The following is a 19,268-nucleotide window of genomic DNA, read 5'->3' on the forward strand; positions in this document are numbered from 1 at the left end:
GACATGGATAAAAGGAAAACATAAGTGTCTATCTTAATACTAGATAAAGTTGATTTCAGATCAAAGAAACTTACCACAGAGAAGGATACTATATAATGATAAAAGGATCAATCTACCAAGACAATGTAGCGATCTAAAATGTGCAAAGCACAAACAACAAAGTGGCAAAATATGTGGAGCAAAACCTGATAGAACTAAAAGAAGAAGTAGACAAATCCACAATTGTAGTTAGAGACTTCAATACACCTCTTTCAATAATTTATAGAACAACTATACAGACAGTCAGCCTGGCTAAAGAAGAACGAAACAAAGTCATCAACCAATAGCATTTCATGAAAATTTATAGAACACTCCACTCAACAACAGAATACACATTCCTTTTGAGCACCCATAGAACATACCCCTTTTAGCAGGTTTAGGCTTTTTCTACTTGGGAATTTCTGGTTTAGCTGGTCAGATGCTGTTTTCTCCCTGATACTTCCAGCCTCCCCTTCAGTCGTTACTGATAGTTTATAGTTTCTGGATCTGTACCTCCCAGACCACAAGGGAGTTTCCAGGGCCTTCATACACTTGGTCTCATGATTGGAAGTAAAAATAGCTCAATACAAATTTACATGACCTTTTCTTCAGTTCTCCTTGTGTCCTTTCAGAGCACTCGATCCTCATTCTCTCCCTTCCTTTCTTTCACACTGAGGCACGTTTACATTGCCATATATCTTGCCTCTTATCACACCATCTCCTCATCATATAACTTGTGTTATGGAACAAGGTGAGTTTTTCGTTTGCTTGTTTGTTTGGTTTGGTTTGGTTTTTTTGCTCAACTACTTTTTGGATACCAGTTTCCCCTCTGCTAAACATGTAACTGGGGCAAACTGCTCAAATTCCCTAAGCCTTGTCATTTATAACATGGGAATAATAGTGACTCTTGTTAGGATTAACTGAGATAGCCTTAACTCCTTTTCCTTTTGTCCTTCAAACCCTAAAATTCCATGTCTTAATGAATGGTGTTGATTGAGTTGGATTGGGAGACTGGCCTTAGGGAAGAGGTTTACTGGAGATTCTGGAGGTCATCCTGGGGAGATTTCTGGGCAAGAGGACCAGCAAGAACAAAGCTCAGAGGTAGCCTCAAGCCTGGTGCTTTTGGAGGCCCAAAGAAGAGCATGTTTGATATTTTTTTCTTTTATTTTGTACTTAAAACTCAGTGAGGAGGGAGGTGAATAAAGGTAGAGGGGTGAAAAAGATTTGGAAGGAACTAGTGATGGGAGAAAGGACAGGTATAAATCAAGAGAGAACAAGAAACAGGAGGGAAAGCAAATCTTCCAAAGCAAAAGGGATCATATGTTATGAAAGAAAACGATTATTTCAGAAAGTTTCATAATCCCGGTTCCTAACACATAGCCTACTTTTATTTTTCTACATCCTATCCTGGCTCTTGAGCATATGAATTCATTGTTTTACGTAGCTGCAACTTTAGCAAAACAAAGTTTGTGTTTTCTGGCAAGATTAATATGTAATCCCGATGTCAATCTACCTTTTTAGTCAGAACGCACCCATTTTAGATTATTTTCCACGTTGACTATTGAAGACCAAAACAACCAAGTCTAGCTTGTGTCTGTCTTAGTGTCTCATTCTTTCGGTCATAGAAATCCTGCAAAATAAATCAATTTAGCATGTGTCTTCTTGATTCTGGTAACGTCTAAGCAGGCCAGAAAAACCACATTTGTTCCCTACATAGACAGTGTTAATCCATCACCTCTCAAATAGCTGCATCCCTTTGGACTGGGTCTCATAAGCAGAGAGGCCCAGTTAGTTGAGCTAACTAGTGTGTGGCCAGTGGCCGGCACGCGTCTCTTTAGGCCAGCAGGGAGCGCGTGAGCTCCAGGGCACCTGCTCCAGTCGTCAGGGGGCGTGGCTCTGCATCCTTGACGGACAGCTGAGGATGCGGACCAAGATGAGGTAATCCAACCACATCAAGGAGAGCGTGCGGATGTGGGCGCGTGTGCGTGCGAGCGTGAGTGTGCAAGACACTAAGTGTCTCGGAGCTCGCGGTACGGACACCGATCACACTGCATTAAAGAGAAAGAAAGAAAAGAAAAAAGAAAATTCCATTTCTGGGAGGGAGACTGCAAAGTTACGGCCGGCGACAGCTGCAGTCCCGGGGCTTTGTCCTGGGGGGTCGCTTTTCCGCGTATAGGGACCGGAGAAACCCTCCGCTGGCGCGGGTTTGCCCGAGCGCCGGGCTTGGGAGGGGCGACTCATTCTAGAAGCAGCTGAGCGGAGCCACAGGGAGGGGGAGCTCTCTCCCAGGCGGCGACAACTGAACGTGCGGTGAAAGGGTGGGGAGGGAGGGGAGGGGAACTCGGCGTGCCAGTCCGAGCGCGATCGCGCGGCGAGATCCCACCCCGGCGTCTGCAGTGCCCGAGGCGCAACTGGTGCGAGGGCTTGATGCTCGCCTCGCCGTCAGCCCCAGCTCGCGGCCGCCGGGGCTCCGGCCGCGCGCCCGTCGGGTGGCTTTGCTAGGCGGGGGCCAGTTTGCAGAGAGCCGGACATTTGCATGAAGCGACTCGACCCCACGGAGCAGCGGCAGCAGCGGCGGACCCGGGCGGCGGCGGCGGCGCGTGGTCGGAGCCCGGCGGCCCTGGTCTCCGGGCCCCGGTGGATGCGCGGCTGGGGGGCGGCCCATGGGCCGGAGCTGAGGCTGCCCGGGGTGTCGGGGCGCGGGGCGGGGGGCGCGGTCGAGGCCCGGAGGCGGCGGCGCAGGAGGAAGCGGAGGAGGGCGGGCGCGCCGGGCCCGGGAGGCAGGCTTCGCAGCGCTGCCGCCGCCGCAGCCCCGGGCTCGCCATGCTCCTGGCCTCGGCCGTGGTGGTCTGGGAATGGCTGAACGAGCACGGCCGCTGGCGTCCCTACAGCCCGGCCGTGAGCCACCACATCGAGGCGGTGGTTCGCGCCGGCCCCCGCGCCGGGGGCAGCGTGGTGCTGGGCCAGGTGGACAGCCGTCTCGCGCCCTACATCATCGACCTGCAGTCCATGAACCAGTTTCGCCAGGACACCGGTGAGCCGGCCGCCCCTGCCCCGCCCGCGCCTCCTCCCCTGCCTGCCCTGAGCTCTCCCACGTCGCGAGCCCACCGGGGCCCACCTTTGTCCGCATCTCCATACACTGGTGTCACCGAGGGGGGGTCGTGGAGGGGGCGCTTGACGCCCCACGATGCTCTTAAGATACTCCCTGCAATAAACGTCCATGCAAATAGTATCCGTGGTTTGGTTATGCAAACCGAGCTTCAACCTAGCTCCTAAAAAACCCCCTTTCACGCCCCCCTTTGAAACGCTTGGTGGCTCTTGTAGAAATTCCGGGGCTCACCAGCCCACAAGCAATCCCAGCTGATAGGAAAGGCTTGCTGCTCTCATTCCTCACACATCACCTTGGCTGACTGACCCTACTGTGCCTCAGGCACCCTTGGGCCTGCCACACGTTCCCCTGGTCAACCAACCACCTTGCTGCCTCTACCCCTCCGGGGTGGGATGGCTTCCCACAGCTGCATCCTGGGGGGAGGAAGAAGGGATTCCCGGGAGGCTTTCACTGTAGTCTAGTACGGGAAGGGAGGGGCCTTTCTGGGAACAGAGATGGACTTGGGGGATTCCAGGGCAGGAAACGCCCGGGTTGCTGTGGCATTGGTGAGTGCCTCTGCTTGGGCACTCCAAGTGTTGAAGCAACAGGCCAGAGCAGATGGAGAGGGGAGGGGGAGGGACACAGCTCCGGAATGCCTGGCTGGGAAGCTGATCGCTTTGTCCTTGGAGGAGGAGGAGGAGGATTCCTAAAAAGAAACTGTCCCCAAGATTCGCCCCGTAAAGGTCCCCTATGGGGGACACTAAACTCCTATCTTTTGTGAGAATCAAGTTGCCACTGTGGCCACCGCATATCCCACATCCCAGCTGGCCAGCCTTTCCAGGTCAGAGCCAAGAAGAGAGGCTGCAGGCTGGAGGTCAGGGTGGCGGGTCCTTGGCGTGAGGGGCAGAGGGGGCTGCATCTCTTTGCGTGGCCCACGCATGGTGCCCAGGCTTAATTTACCTGGGACAGGTCTGTCTCTCCAGTAGCCTCTTCACAGAGGTGGGCAGTTGTTTTGGGGATTCTGGCTCGGCTTTCCTGAGAGTGTGACCCAGGAGCCTGGAGAGACAGGTGTGGAAGGGAGGGACCGGAGGGGTGGACTGGGAGAGTCCCAGAGGGTCAGAGAACAGCTGTGTGAGCAAAGGCATCTCCACCTCCTTGGAAAGCCCCCGCATCCTGTGCGCTAATTAGGATTGTCATGGGAAAGGGGTATCTTTCCACCCTCGTGTCCTCATCTTCGGTCATAATTCCTAACAACCTCTTTGCCAAGGACTTTGTAGACACCGACCGACTGAGTGAAGCTTTCTGGGGAAAGGATTCCAGAAGTGTTAGCATCTGGAGGGGCTTAAACCTTGGTGGGAAAGGGAGGGGAGTGGAGCTGAGAGAGCCTGGGAGGAAGAGGGAATAAGGAGGAATGTGGGGAGGTTGAGAAAGAGGATTAAGTGTGGCCAAGGGGGCAGGGGGAGAAGGTAACTGTGTACTTTGGACAGAAGACGGAGAGGTGAGGGTGGAGGCATCAGACTTGGGGGAGGGGGAAGCTAGCCCTGTAGGGTCAGAGAGTCTGACAGTCAAGATACCTACCTGACAGGGGACTCCAGTCCTGCTCAGAATAAATGGGCAGGTGTTAGCTTTTCTATTTCAGACTAAATCTCAGCAGCAGATGGAGGGACACCTTGGTGACCTAAAGGTCCCAGGCCTTGTCCCACATTTGAGAAGGGGGAAAGTTTAATCAGTGTTTAGGGATGTCTGAGATGGGCGTGGTTCCTAGGAAGGGTCATGGCCTGAAGGGCTCTTACTACAGAAATGAAGTTCTGGAGAAAACTGGGTTGAAGGACAGTTACACTTCCCCCAGGTCTGACCACCCTTCCCTGAGGACAGGCTGCCCACTGCCTGGTGGTTCACAGTTAGGTCGGAGGCTGGAGCTCCTCAGATTTTAGACCCGACCTGGCCCTGGATCATTTTTCAAACTGCCTCAGGGTGTGTTTTACATTTTTTGTCTAACTTTGAGGGATTCAGACTGCTTTGGTATCATCCACTCATTCTAATGGTTGATCGGCCAACGTGGACTGAGAGCCTCCATCCTCAGGGCCAGGCCCCGCGCTGGGTGCGCTGGGTGCAGAAGGCACTGGGCTGAATTCCCAGGCTTGCTGGGTCTGTCAGGGAGCTTGTCAAAGCAGAATAGAATCTCTGGGTTTCTGGGCTCACAGGCCCCTCCTCTGTCTTCTCCATCAACAGACACACAGTTCCTCTCAATATAGCTCATTGATGAAGCCGTGACAGGGTAGGAACTGTAAACCACCGGCTCCCAGGCAACCTCGGCCAAGCCCTGGCAATGTTTAATTAAATTACCCACCATCCCCAAGCCACAGTTTGAAGCTGGGAACCAGAAACATCCCCATAAACAAAGGAGAGCTGGAAGTCCCCTGCCCAGAGGCGATTCCTCTCTTTTTTTGTTGTTGCCTCCTCTGTGTGGGGACATTTCCTGACATGGGAGCTGTGTTTTTTCAGAAGTTGCCTTCCCTGCTGCCAAGGAAGTCCTCAGACTCTCCACTCCCCTGGGTTCCGACCTCATCCAGCCTGTCTCCAGGGAGATGGCTGGGAGGTTGCAGATACCCTCTGCCCACCTCTGTTTGTCCTGGGCCCTTCTCCTTCCCCAGACCATCTCTGAGTCTGAGCTTATTTGCATGCTATGCTGGTCTCCTCTAGGCATTTTGGGCTAGAGAATGGGGAGGAAGGGAAGAGACAGGGCTAGATACAGGTGAAGGGGTCTTGGCTGCTTCGAAAAGCCTCTGTTGGGTCGTCTCCACCCACGATCATTCACCTTGACTGGGTTGACCTTTTTCTGTTGTAGGGCAGTGGCCGGAGCTCTGTCCCCGGTAACTTCCAACATCCTTGTTCTCTGTATCTTCCAACATACCAGATCATTGCCATTTTCAGGGCCTGGCAGCAGGATGGGGGAAGACCCGGGCTTGCAGTGGGAGACATGACTCAGGGTCTCATTCCAGACCCACTGGCTTACTCTGTGACCTTCAGCAAGTCCCTTGACTGCTCAGGCCTCATTCTCCTTCGTAGAATGAAGAGCAGCCTTAAGGTTCCTTCTGGCTCCTTTCCTACCATCATGCAGATCGGCGGGTGAATGGGTTTGGACTCTACACCAGTGCTAATTAGAAGTAACATGGTATGAGGGAGGGTTCTTTCCAGCTCAGTTTTCTGTGCAACTTTTGCCTCTTTTATGTCTTTAAGGCAGTGACAAGAGTCAGATGGAGGGTGATTAAAGGGTTTGATAGAAGCTGATTTTTATTTAGTCCCCCCCTCAACTATACTCCCCACCCTGTATGAGCACAAGAGCGGTGGGAGCACATGTCACGACCACATGATAGCTAATGTATGAGGGCGGCACCAAGCACATTGCACACATTATCTGGTTTCATCCTCGGCCATCTTATGAAGGACCCATTGTTCTCATTTCATAGGAAAGGAAACAAGTGGAAAAAGATGAAGTTGCTCAAAGTTTTACAGCTAGTCCATGGCAGAGCTGAGATTCTGAATCCAGTGCCCATGTCCTACTTCATTTGGTGAACACTTATGGACCACCTACTTCGTGCAGGCACTGTTCCAGGCTTGTGGGATATAGCGATAGCAAACCATCCAAGTCTTTGCCCTCATGGAACATTCTAGTGGGGGTGAGGGGTGCTGGTAAGAGAGGCCTGGGATTTCCTGGGTACAGGAGCACAGTGTTGTATGGACGTGGGTGAAATGCCCTGGAGTCCTAGGGTCATGGCTGAAAGGTGTTGTCTCTCATTTCCCAGGAGCCAGAACAACTTGGGTGCTTTGGGATGTACGTGTCTGAGTCGCTGGAAGAAGCTTTTTTCCTCTTTCTTCCTACTTAGCCTGTGAAATCCTTTATCCCTGTGCCATTAGAAGCCTTGTCCTTGGGTCACACTGCACCTTAGGACCCAGTGGATTTCCTCAGATCATCTAATTCAGGGTCCTGATTATAGAAAGTTCCAGGACTCGCCCATGTCAGATGGAGTGATCTCAAAATAATCAGAGAATGTAATCCCACCATCTCTCTTGTCCCACAACTTGCATGCTGAGATCTGCCTTCTGTTTTTAACTAACCCTCTAGGGCTGAACTGGACGCAGCATCTTTCCTTCCAAAAATCAGCTCCTCCTTGTGACACCCCTGTTCTTGTTAAATGGCGTCACTACCTTACCACTCGCCCATGGTCAAAGCCTCAGGGGTCTTTGACTCGTCTCGTCATTCTTTTCGTATGCCCCATATATCCAGGCATGTAGAAGCTGAAACTTGAGCATACGTGACGAACACTCTGCAGTTGTTCACGTGCAGATTCCCGGGCCCAGCTCCCAGGGATGCCGGCCCTCAGTTCTGGAGGGTGTTGCTGGTCTGTTCCCCAGGAGATTCGAAAACACGTGATCCTGGATCACTTGGAATGCATTCAGCTACTTGTGGTCAGGTCCTACCCATTACCTCTCTGTAGGGTCCCTCTGGTCTATCACCTGCTTTTCATTTTTGCTGCCAGCACCCTCCCCCTTCCCCCCCCCCCAACTACTTCTCATTTGGAACTAAGAAACGGAGCAGCTCTGGTGTCATCACTTCTCTGTGTCACAAACCTCCTCACTGGTTCCTCGCGGCCTGTAAATAAAAGCCCTCACAGCCTGGCAGTCCAGACCACCTACGCCCTGGCTCTCACACACCTTTCCAAGTTTATCTTCCTGTATGCCCATATTTTCCTCTACTCCTGCCAAACAGACGTGCCTTTTGTTCTCAGGCATTCCCTTAGACACCCTCCCGCCAACTGTTCACAAGGTCCCTTCTGCTGAGAGTCCCTTCTTCATCATTTCCACCTGTTGAAGTTCTCCTTCTCATTCAGGCCCTGCGCTCTTTGTTATGCTCTCCATTTCTTGACATGTTCTCCCAATTATGATTACTTCCTTTCTTCAGTGGATATTTATTGAGCCCTCAGGACACGCTAGGCATGGGGGCTACAGCCATAAGCAAACTCCTGGATGCCCACCCTCATGAGATCGGGAGTCCCATGAGGTAGGTGGACATTCATCAAATGAATCACACAAATAAATGTGTAACTGCACCTCAAGACAGTGTAAAATATAGGAGCAGGAGTTTTACCTGGTCGGACAACCCAGAGAGCTTTCCTCGAGGAAGTGAGCTGAAATCTGAAGGATGGGTAGCCAGGAGGATGCCAGAGTGTGTGAGGGGAGGGACCAAGATTGTGAAGCAGCCCAGAGAGGAGAAGAGGCAGTGGCGAGAGTCTGCAGGAGGCCAGTGGGACAGAAATGTGGGCAGAGTGTATTAGGATTCCAGGAGACCACAGAGGCTGTGGGTGGAGAGCATCTTGGTCTTGACCTACGAGGAAGTCATGGAAGGGATTGAAGCACAGTGGGGTTGTGGTTACCTTTTCAGCTAACATTGCATTCGTTGACACCCTTTTTGGTGGCATATTCTGCCTCATAACCAGGCACTTGTTTTAGACTGGGAGATGCTTCAGGCGTGCCTGAATCTGCATTCCTCACAGCACCTAATGCATACTCAGCAATATGGGATAAATGATCAAATGCCAACGTAGCCAGAAGTCCTCACCCCATCACAGCACGTCTATGGAGCCCTCGTTACTGCCGACTCTGCGTTAGGCACTGATATGAAAAGTGCCAAGATGCTTGTGCCCATCAGACATAAGCAGCTGTGCACCCCAGACTCCTTGAAGATGGAGCCAGGACTAGGAGAGCATTTCAAGAAATGGATGGCAAATGGCATAGGACCTGAACGATAAGGAAAATTTCAGTAGATCAAAACAGCAAAGGAGGGCATTTTGATAGACGGGACCTGGTGAATAGTAGGGGCAGTGGAGAGTCAGGGAACACTGAGGGAATGCAGGAGGAAAGGGGGGCATCTGTCCAGGGCAGAGAGGAGGATAAACCTGGAAAGAGGCAGGGCAGAGTTTCCAGAAGTTCTGGGGCAACTCCCAGGCATAGCTGGGACTGATACCACCATTGTGAAAAATGCCTTTTAAGCACATTTATGAGAATTGGTCAAGTGCATTGTTTGTCCCTGCTACCCTGGAGAGAGAATAAAATAGTGTCATTTAAGCTCTCTAAACCTAATGTCCTCACCTTTAAACATTGTTTCACAGGATTGCCAGGAAGATCAAATGAGATAGGATAGCTGAAGGTGTTTTCTAAGTAACAAAGATTGTGCAAAGAGGGAGTTTAAACTCTCTCTCTGGCCCTCCTCTTCTCTCTCTGTCTCTGTCTCTGTCTCTGTCTCTCTCACTCTCACACACACACACTTCACATCCCCTGGACTAAACTTGCCCCGTGACTTCTCCATCTTGCTAAGACATACAATAGAAGATAAATTACAATCATAATCACCAAACTTATTGAGCCCTTGCCAAGTGACAGGTATTATCTTAGCATTTATATTCATTCCTGCATTTAATCCTCAAATCCACCCTTTGAAGAAGCTACCCAGGACCCAAACAGATGAGGAAACTAAGGCTTAATCACACAGCTGGAAGGGACGGAAGCTCTGCTGTTGGATCCGAAGGCTGTGCTCTTTGTCCCCCAGCAAGCTGGCGCCTTAGGAAGGAAGTGGCGGCAAACCAGGAGCCCACCGGCCACCCCGTTCTTCCTCCTCTCCTCCTCCTCTCCTGCTCCCCCCACATCCAGCAGACCTCCTGGCGCTGAATAGGGAGGGGATTGTTCTGCTTCTCCCTCCTGCCTCTGAATGTTGATGTTTTGGGTCATTAAGGGGCTTGGAGATGGGGAGGGTGGGGGGTTATGACCTGGCAAAGGCCTGAATAGTCATTGTTCCTTTTCTTCCCCCCTTGAATGAGATTCTGTCCCCAGCCTTGGTGTCTCCCTCTGGGTTGGAGGAGGGGGTGGGTCAGAGGCCAGGGAAGGGGAGCCTTTTCCCACCACTTTGATGGATAGAGCTTAAGCTGACGGATGCAGAGATTCCAGCATCCTTGGAGCTCTCCCCAGTCTCCCTACCCGGCCTTGAACCAGGCATCTTCAGCCTTGATGTTAATATCCACGAAATGAGCCCTGGTTGGGCATGGATCTGAATTCAAGGTTCCGGTAGATAAAGGAGAAAGAGGCAACAGTTACAGGCTTAGTCTTCCCTGACAGTCCTGCAGGTTCGTTTCTGCTGTCCTATTCCCCTGCAACAAACCCTAATCTCCTCCCTGCCCTCACCGCCTCCATCCCACCCACTGTGAGACTATCGAAATTGAGACTCTCCTATCTTTAGGAGGGTTGAGCTTCTGGTGTGTGTGGGGGAAAGACGTTAGATAAATAGAAAGTTATTCTTATGATCACTCTTGCAGTTGTTGATATAAGACTTAATGCTGGGAAATATGAGAGAGTTCTTTCAACCTGACCTTTTATTTATTTATTTTTTACCACACCCAAAGAAGTCCAGAGAGCCAGCCATCGCCCCCAGCCCTGGGCAGCCTTCCTGGGTGGGGGCAGAGTCTTCCTCTATCCTCTAGGGTCCCATGACCCTGTGTTCATTTCCTCTGTAGCCTTCGGGGCTGAGGCATTTGGAGAATCAAGGAAGAAGGGAAATGATATTTCTCAGCACCTAGCATGTGTCAAGGGCTTTACATACCTTATTGCAAATTACAGGGCGCGTGAGAAATCCAGGTCCTGCCACAGACAAATGCATATTCGTTGAGTGAGTGAGCCACGTTTAATTTCACAAAAACTCGGCAAAGGAATTATCATCTTGTTTCTTGGGGGAGAAAAGAAGGTTGTGGGGTGTTACATTAAGTGATCAAATTTGGCTGCAAACTAAGGTCTCCCGACTCCAAACCAGGAAGTGCTCTTTCTGGTCCCTGTACCATCTCCCACATCCTTCCCCGTGTAACTCATCTGCTTTCACCCCCCTGTGACTGCTGGACTTCAAAGTGACAGGAGTGAGCCTCATTCAAAGCTGATATCTCAACAGGCAGCCCAGTGCCGGCACACTGTAGGCCTCGTTTAATGTCTGCCTATTAACGTAACACAATCCAGTTTCATCCCTTGGTGACCCTGATCCTCTCCTCTGTCCCACTCTGGCAGGGACCCTCCGTCCAGTTCGCCGCAAGTACTACGACCCGACCTCGGCCCCCGGGAAGGGCGTGGTGTGGGAGTGGGAGAACGACAATGGTTCTTGGACGCCCTACGACATGGAAGTGGGCATCACCATCCAGCACGCCTACGAGAAGCAGCACCCCTGGATCGACCTCACTTCCATCGGCTTCAGCTACGTCATTGACTTCAGCACCATGGGCCAGATCAACCGGCAGACCCAGCGCCAGCGCCGCGTCCGCCGGCGGCTAGATCTTATCTACCCCATGGTCACTGGCACCTTGCCCAAGGCCCAGTCCTGGCCTGCCAGCCCCGGGCCTGCCGCCGCGCCCCCCGCCGCGCCCTGCTCCTGCCCGCAGTGCGTCCTGGTGATGAGCGTCAAGGCCGCGGTGGCCATTGGGAGCGCTGGACCCCTGCAGCCCCCGGCTGCCCGCAAGAACATGCCCGAGTCTGGAGTGGTCAAGGTGCCTCCCCCAGCAGGCCCCGGGGCCAAGCCACTAGACAGCACGGGCACCATCCGAGGCCCGGTGAAGACGGTCCCATCACAGGCGATCCGGCGACAAGCCTCCAGCACGCCGGCAGGGGCGAATGCGAGCTCCCCTACTAGTCCCCCGGGAGCCAATGGCAAGACCGGAAGGGTGGCCCTGGCGACCTTGAATCGGACCAACCTGCAGCGACTGGCCATAGCCCAGTCCCGGGTGCTGATCGCCTCCGGGTAGGTGCTTCCACGGCTGCCTCTGAGCATCAGCTGATCAGGGGCATCAGACGTCACTGATCAGCCGGGTCAGAGATGAAGGAAGGGCTGCCAAGGCTTAAGCTCCTCCTCGTCTTCACCTGACCCCCTGGCTGCAGGTGGAAGGCAGCACGGTGTGGTGGGTAAGCAAGGATGTGGCCTTTGGGATCCAGCAGATCTGGATTCTAATGGAGACTTTGCCTCTTCCTAGCCCTGTGATAGGGGCGGATCCGCAACATCACAGAGCCCCAACTTCCTCATCTGTAAATGCTGGCCATGATATTCATGTTAGGGTTGCAGTGAGCATTAAGGGAGGCGATACCTACCAAGAAATAGCAGGCAACATTCATGGGCTCCCACCATGTTCTAGTTTGGGGGCTTTAATCCTTATAACAAGTCTATGGAGTAGGCTTATATTCTTTTTGCGGTACGCGGGCCTCTCACTGTTGTGGCCTCTCCCGTTGCGGAGCACAGGCTCCGGGTGCGCAGGCTCAGCGGCCATGGCTCACGGGCCCAGCCGCTCCGCGGCAGGTGGGATCTTCCCAGACCGGGGCGCGAACCCGTGTCCCCTGCATCGGCAGGCGGACTCTCAACCACTGCGCCACCAGGGAAGCCCCTGGAGTAGGCATTTTTGATCCCATTTTACCCTTGAAGACATGAGAGTTTCACTCGCTCCAAGGCACATACCTAGTCATCAGCAGAGAACGGGATTCAGACTTCAGGAAGTCTGAGCCCAGACTCTTCCCCGCTCAGCCATGCTGGTTCCCTGTCAATCACATACCACGGTGTCCAGCATACAGTAGGTGCCAAGTGAGGGTTAGTCCCTTTCCTCTGGTGCCTCCAGCTTGGAATAACAGCCCGTGTTTAATGAGTACTTACTACCTCCCAGGCAGTTCTCAGTCATTCCTGTGACAACTTGGGGATGTTGTAGATTCTGTTATGACTGCTTTTTATCATCCTCTTGGTCTTCCTGATCATAAAATGGGAGAGATGCAGGTCCATGTGATACCCGTAGCCTTTGCCTGCCAGCCCCTGATTTCTTGTGAGATTGGCCTCTTATATCTGTCCAGTCTTCCCTTTCTCTGGAGGAGCCTGGCCCTGCCTGCCACCCAAGCCCAGACATTCGGGATGGTTCAGAGGTAGGTTGGACACAAGAGTGTGAAGGTCAGGCTGCCCAGAGGAAGATCTCTGCACATAGAGGCCCAGCGCCGGGAGGAGACAGGAAGGAGGGTAGATTGCAGACCGTGAGGCCGGGCCTTTACTCCTGCCTCTGCCACTGGGTGAGGCATGGAATCTTTGCAAGGTCCATGTTCCCCCTGTGTGGAATGGGGATCATCAGGCTTGCATTGCCTACCCCTTGGAGTCAGTGTCAAAACCTCAGCTAAGAGCAGTCACCCCTTAACAGCTGACCCTATGCACTCGCTGGCATTAACTCATGACCTTACACCGTGATGCGAGTGTCGGGCATGGGCACTCAGCTAGGAATGAACTCCCCAAGGAGAGATGCACAGCCCACGTGTTATAGAGTGGGAGCTGGAACCTAGATTTTCGTCTCCTAGTCGGCTGCTCTTTTGGCCAAAGCCCAGCTCCTCGTTGTATTCGAAGGCAATTTATAAATGGTCAGATGCTAGTCAGATGCCTGGGATTTTCATGACTTCCTCTGAGCCTGCAGAAGTATTTGGCAGAGGGGAAGGGGTACTCGCACAAATGCCGCTGCTCAATTTCTCCACACTGGCGTACAGCAGCATCCCAGGGCCTCTAACGGAGTTCCAGGGTGACTGCTGGCATGGCAGAGGGAGGCTCCTATAGTGGGTAAGAACACGGTCTTCAGAATCTGACTGGCTGGGCTGGAACCCAAGTTTATGGCTGTGTAACTTGGGGCAAGTTTTGCGTCCTCTATCTTCAGTTTACTCATCTGTAAAATGGGGATAGGAATAGTACCTTGCTTATAGGGTTTGTCATGAGGACTAAATGAAATATTCAGTGTGGATTTACTACAGTGCTTGGCACATAATAAGAGTCTTTTCAGTATTAGCTGCTATTATTATTACGAACAGTATCTACGTGCTCTGTAGTTACTGAAGTCAGAGCTGAGCCGAATCTAACACCCTACTTCTTTTCTGGCGCCCTACACAAAAGCCAAGTGACCCCATGCCATACTTGAGGGAAAGGAACCCCAGATCGCTTTAAATGTCAGTGAAGGAGTCGGCAGCTCTTTATCTCTCTGCTTGAGTATCTGCCTGCCAATAGAATCCAGCAGCAGAATAGGGCGGAGGTCTGGGCAGTGCAATTTCAAAAGGGCTATAGAAACAAGTTGTTTTTTTTCTCTGCTCTGTTTTCCTGACAAGGGAGGCCCCTCCCTACCCTCTCTGTCTTCCAGCCCTCTCCTTTTCACCTCTTCCCACCTCCCTCACCCCCACTACCATCTTCTCCTCCAGTCTTTCTTGGCCATTTAATTAGCGTGTTTATTCCCTTTGTCTGCCATTGCCATCGACCTTCTGTCGTCCAACGGCCCCTTCCCCCTCCCCTCTCTGCCCATGACCTCTTCCAGTAACTTTCCCACGGAAAAGAGGAAGACCAGGGAGGGCGGGAGAGGTGGGATGGAGAGAAGGGTTTGGGGGGAACAAAAGATCCTGTGAATTATTCAGAGACACAAGCAGGGGGTTTCTAAAGAGGAGAGGGCTGTGCTGAGGAGGGCGGGAGTCACCCCTCTGGCCCTCTTTTCCAGAACGGAGGCTTCTCTATCTCCAGCGAGACCTCGGTTGCTGGAGAGACAAGACCATTGTTCCGCTGAGGATTCCTGGGTTGGCTCATAACTCCCAGAAAAGCACTTCTTACCATGGTATCTGCAGAGCTATTCTCCCCTCATCAACCCCCTTCCCCTGCCACCTTGCCAGCTCTTCTCTTTTCTTAGTTTTGTATGTTAGAGACAGAAATTAAAACGTGCACCCTGCATAACTGGGAACTTCCCCACAGCATGGGGGGCAGGGGGTGTCTGCTGACTGGCCAGCAAGAAGTTGGGTCAGGCAGCTTTTGCTGAGCTGAGTTGCCTGCAGGATGTGAATGCTCACCTGCCTTTGGGTTGCTGATCTCTAGAAAAAGGACTCAGGCATCTATAACCCTGGGGGCCCCGACAGGGTGTGACCGGTGTGGACCATACAGGCTGTTCTCCTTGGTTTTCATTTTAACGAATAACGGTGGGGGAAGGGTGATCAAGTGTTGCCAGCTCAACAATCTGCCCAGCACTCAACTTTGTATTAGTACTTTACACCTGACATCCTCAAAAATCTGAGAAAATTGGAATATTACGCAGGAAAAGGCTTTATATCAAGCCCAACTTCCTCTTACCTTTGGGAACCAAAAAATGTAAACAATCACCCACATTTGCATAGGGCTTGGCTATTTACAAAGTTTTCAACCTGGATCCTAAATCCTCCCTGGGAACCCAGGGACAGAGATTGAGGGTGCCCTGTTTACTGCGTGGTCACTCAGGTGCGGTCATGAATGGCAGAGAGGCTGCACGGTTTTCCCAAAGGCACAAAGTCGGTGCAGAGCTGCGCTAGAAGCAGATAGCCTGACGCCCTTGCAGGGCCCCTTCCGCTGGACCCTTCTGTATTTCATAAGCAAATATCCCCTCTTCCCCAATCCCTGCTGCCACCATCCGGAGCCTCCTGACAAGCCCTTCCACCATGTTGTCCCTTTCCTGGCATGGCAGGGACACCTACCTGTTCCTCAGTATTCACCAGCACACCCTCCCTCTCCCCAGACCTTGCCCCCAGCCCTGAGTGCTCGGGCTGCCTGGGATGTACGCTCTGGGGATTGGACTATTTCCTGGTTAACCAGGTTGGGTGTGGAAACCAGCCAGTCCAGTTTGTGGGAACAAAGGTGGCTTTTGTCACCCAGATCACAGCTACACTATCAGCTGAAGTGGGGGCCTTGGAGATGGTGAGGGGGGAAGGCAGGTGCTGAGCTGGGTGGCTCCCACTGCCCCCTGGTGTGGATCCAGAGAGCAGGCGCAGAGGAGGGACCCTGCCCACCCCACCTCCCCAGAGAGAGGCGGGAGGAGAATCAGCCCCAGGTGGGAGACCCAGGGCAGAGACTACACCCTGGGTCCCCAGGTACTGGGGTGGGAAATCATCAGGAAGTCTCCTTGGCAGCTTCTAACCCAAGACTTTCACAGCTTTACAGATAAGGAAATTGAGGCTCAGAAAAGTTGATGGACATGGTGACTGGCAGGACTGGGTCTTTAAGCTGATTTCTCTGACCCCCACCCCCCCCCCCGATCCACTCTAGCATGCCTGGCCCCGTGGGGCAGGTTACAGGGTCGGGAATCAAGTCTGTGCCTCTTTTTCTTGGTGTCTTTCTTTTGTGTTGAATTCAGCTTTCACCTCGTCCCATCGGGATTTGATTTATCCTGGGGACAGTTTCTGAAGACAAGTAGCCTTTGGTGGCCTGTTGAGACACAAACACACCCACATTTGTTATTTCCACATCCTTCTCACAACCCTGGTGCACACGTCATCATCCCTGGGAAAGGACAGCGGCCCCAGAAGACTCAGCGTGGCCAGGCAAGCACCCATCCTTCCGGGCATGTGGGGGACAGACAAACCCAGTGCTCAGCCTTGAAGTGACCTTCCAACCTCCCCTCTGAGTTGTGGGTTCATTGCTTAAACCTGAAGCTTCGTGTCTTCTGTCTGCAGCATGGGGTGTTATGAGGATTACACAGACACTAGAGCACAGCCTAGTGAGTGGCTAAAACAATGGGCTCCGGAGACAGATTTCCTGGGTTCAAATCCTTCGCCGTGTGACTTGCGTCAAGTTTGCTTAACCTCTCTGTGTCTCACCTTCCCTGCCTATTAAAACGGAGTTAATAATAATAACACTTCTCGCATAGGTTGTTGGAAGGGTTAGATGGATGTATATACTGTGAGCAAGTAGAATGGTGCCTGGGATTAAGTGCCCGACTCTACTCTTGTTAGCGTTTTTAACACATGGATGAAGGGCTGTGGGCTGTCTTGTTCACTGCTGTGTCCCTGGCATCCAGCAGTGTATCCAACACAAAGTGGGCTCAGTATGAATGGACAAATAAATTAATAAAAAGTAAACACGTGCTCTTTCCCCTTCCCCTACTGTCCCAGCACCACCCTACTCCCATAGCAGAAACTCTGGTTCCTGGAGTCATCGGTGACCCAGTCCCTCGGGCTCTCCAAGCCCACATCCCCTTCCAAACCCAGCTGTGGAGGCCTGGGTGGCAAGGGGGATGGTGCAAGACCCAGCCCCATGTGCCTCATATTTTTCTACTCAGCACCGTGGGAGGCCTCGACTTTCCCAGGCAGCTGTACTGTCTTCTGTCCATCCCGGCTCAAGTTGCTGGGGAGAAGGACAGAAAAGGGAGGAGGCCTTGCCTGATATTTATGTTTCTCAGGCAAAAGGAGAAGTGACAACTGTTAGAGCAATGGTTTCCAAATGTTAGGCTAGGGATCAGCTGCCTCTGCTTCCTCTCAGCAGAAGCTTGTAAAAATGCAGATTCTCTTGGCCCACAGGTAGAGCTGCTGAGGCAGGCAAGGGGCTTTGCCTTTTCAAAAGCTTCTGAGGTGACTGTACACCCAAGTCTGAACTTGCTTCTTTATGTTTTTTTCATTTCTTCAACCAATATTTGTTGAATGCCTACCAGTGTCGGGCTCTGAATGAAACAGACAAAGATATTTGCCCTGGTAGAGCTTAGATTTTAGGAGGGAAGATAAGAAGCAGCAACTTATTTTCAAAGATCATACGTGGGAATTCCCTGGCGGTCCACGGGTTAGGACTCAGCACTTTCACTGCCCTGGGCCCAGGTTCAATCCCTGGTTGGGGAACTAAGATCCCACAAACCATGGGACGTGGCGGGAAAAAATAAGACCAGGGTAAGAGGGCTTGGGGGGGCGGGTCTCAGGGTGGGATGGAGGGGTGGGTAGCAGTATTAAATAAGATGGCCTCAGGAACATTGCTGAGAAGGGAACATTTGAGCCAAGGCTGAAGAAGTTGTAGGAGGGCACCAAGTAGCTGTCAGGTGGAACAGCATTTCAGGTAGAGGGAACAGCCTATGCAAAGGCTCTGAGGCGGGAGTGTTCTTGGCCAGTAAGAGGAACAGCTAGAGTGCAGTAAAGAGGCGAGTGACTTGAGGAGAGGCCAAAGAGCTGGGGGGATTGGGGCGGGGGATTTTGGCAGCTCATGCAGAGCTGTGTAGGCCTTCCTGGGACTCTGAGGGAACTGTGGAGCCATTCTGAGTTTTGAGGTTCTGAGTGGAGGCATGGTGTGGACTGACAAGGTTTGAAGGTATCAGCTCTGGCTGAGGGGCTAAGAACTTAACTGCATTTTTAGTAGGAATAAGTATTTCCTGTAAGAAAGGGGAACCCCTCGGTGGGTGAAATTTTGGGGTCCCCACCACTGGTCCATTTTGTCCCACTTGTCAAAAGCATGATGTGTCTGCTCTTTCTTTCTTCAGGGTCCCCACCGTCCCAGTGAAGAACCTAAGTGGGTCCAGTCCTGTCAACCCTGCCTTGGCAGGTAAGAGCAGCCCCCGGCTGAAGGTAGAAAAACAAAAGCAATGAAATAGGTATAGTGAGCATTTGTAAAAAGAGAGAGAATTCGGATGTTGATTAAGACAAATGAGGATGTGAGGAGTTGGGTTGGAAGGGCAGGAAGAGTTTGGGAAGAATTGATTGTGAAAAGCAAAGCTTGCTGTTGAAAATGAGGGAATGGATGTTTCCAAGAAAAGTAGAGGCTACGTAGAGAATCCATGAGTTATGAGAGCGCCGGTGGAAAGGAGGTGCGTAGGTTACTGGGGAGGGGGGAGTTGGGTGGGGGTTTGGGGGGCTGACTTTCCAGTCCTTCTTCTCTCATGCTCTTGCCCTTCCAGGAATCACTGGGATCCTCATGAGTGCGGCAGGGCTGCCTGTGTGTCTCACCAGGCCACCAAAGCTGGTCCTCCACCCACCCCCCGTCAGCAAGAGCGAAATAAAATCCATCCCAGGGGTTTCCAACACAAGCCGCAAGACCACCAAGAAACAAGCCAAGAAAGGTATTGGCCTCTTTATCGAAAGGGGTCCTGGCGGGGAGGTCACAGACTTGGCTCCCAGCTCTGGCTCTGCCTCCACCACTGAGGGTCACACCCATGCCTTCACCCTCTGTGCCTTAATTTCTGCATCTGCTAAATGGGCCTACCTGGTACCTGTTCTGATGATTACACCAAAATGGATGAGGTATGGATCAGATGGAGACACCTTGAGAAATATAAAAATGCAGCCCCAAAATATAGACACATAAAAATAGGATGCG

The 19,268-nt window shown here is 52.2% G+C and overlaps 1 protein-coding gene across 4 annotated transcripts in view; it reads left to right on the plus strand.

Moving 5' to 3' along the window:
* The window catches only part of DTX4 (deltex E3 ubiquitin ligase 4), a 52,541-nt gene that overhangs the window by 13,273 nt on the left and 20,000 nt on the right, over positions 1-19,268 (plus strand). For 2 of the 4 annotated variants that reach the window (XM_081239768.1, XM_081239769.1), the window contains 3 exons: positions 11,210-11,933; positions 18,436-18,497; positions 18,850-19,011. In XM_081239768.1, coding sequence (XP_081095894.1) covers positions 11,317-11,933; positions 18,436-18,497; positions 18,850-19,011 — 841 coding nt within the window. In that variant the 5' untranslated portion in view covers positions 11,210-11,316. Of the gene's footprint in view, positions 1-2,698; positions 3,053-11,209; positions 11,934-18,435; positions 18,498-18,849; positions 19,012-19,268 lie in introns of those variants that run through there. The other 2 variants (XM_081239767.1, XM_081239766.1) reach the window with 2 other exon arrangements.

The sequence above is a fragment of the Mesoplodon bidens genome (genome assembly GCF_964165515.1).
Source record: "Mesoplodon bidens genome assembly, chromosome: 7".
NCBI lineage: Eukaryota > Metazoa > Chordata > Mammalia > Artiodactyla > Ziphiidae > Mesoplodon > Mesoplodon bidens.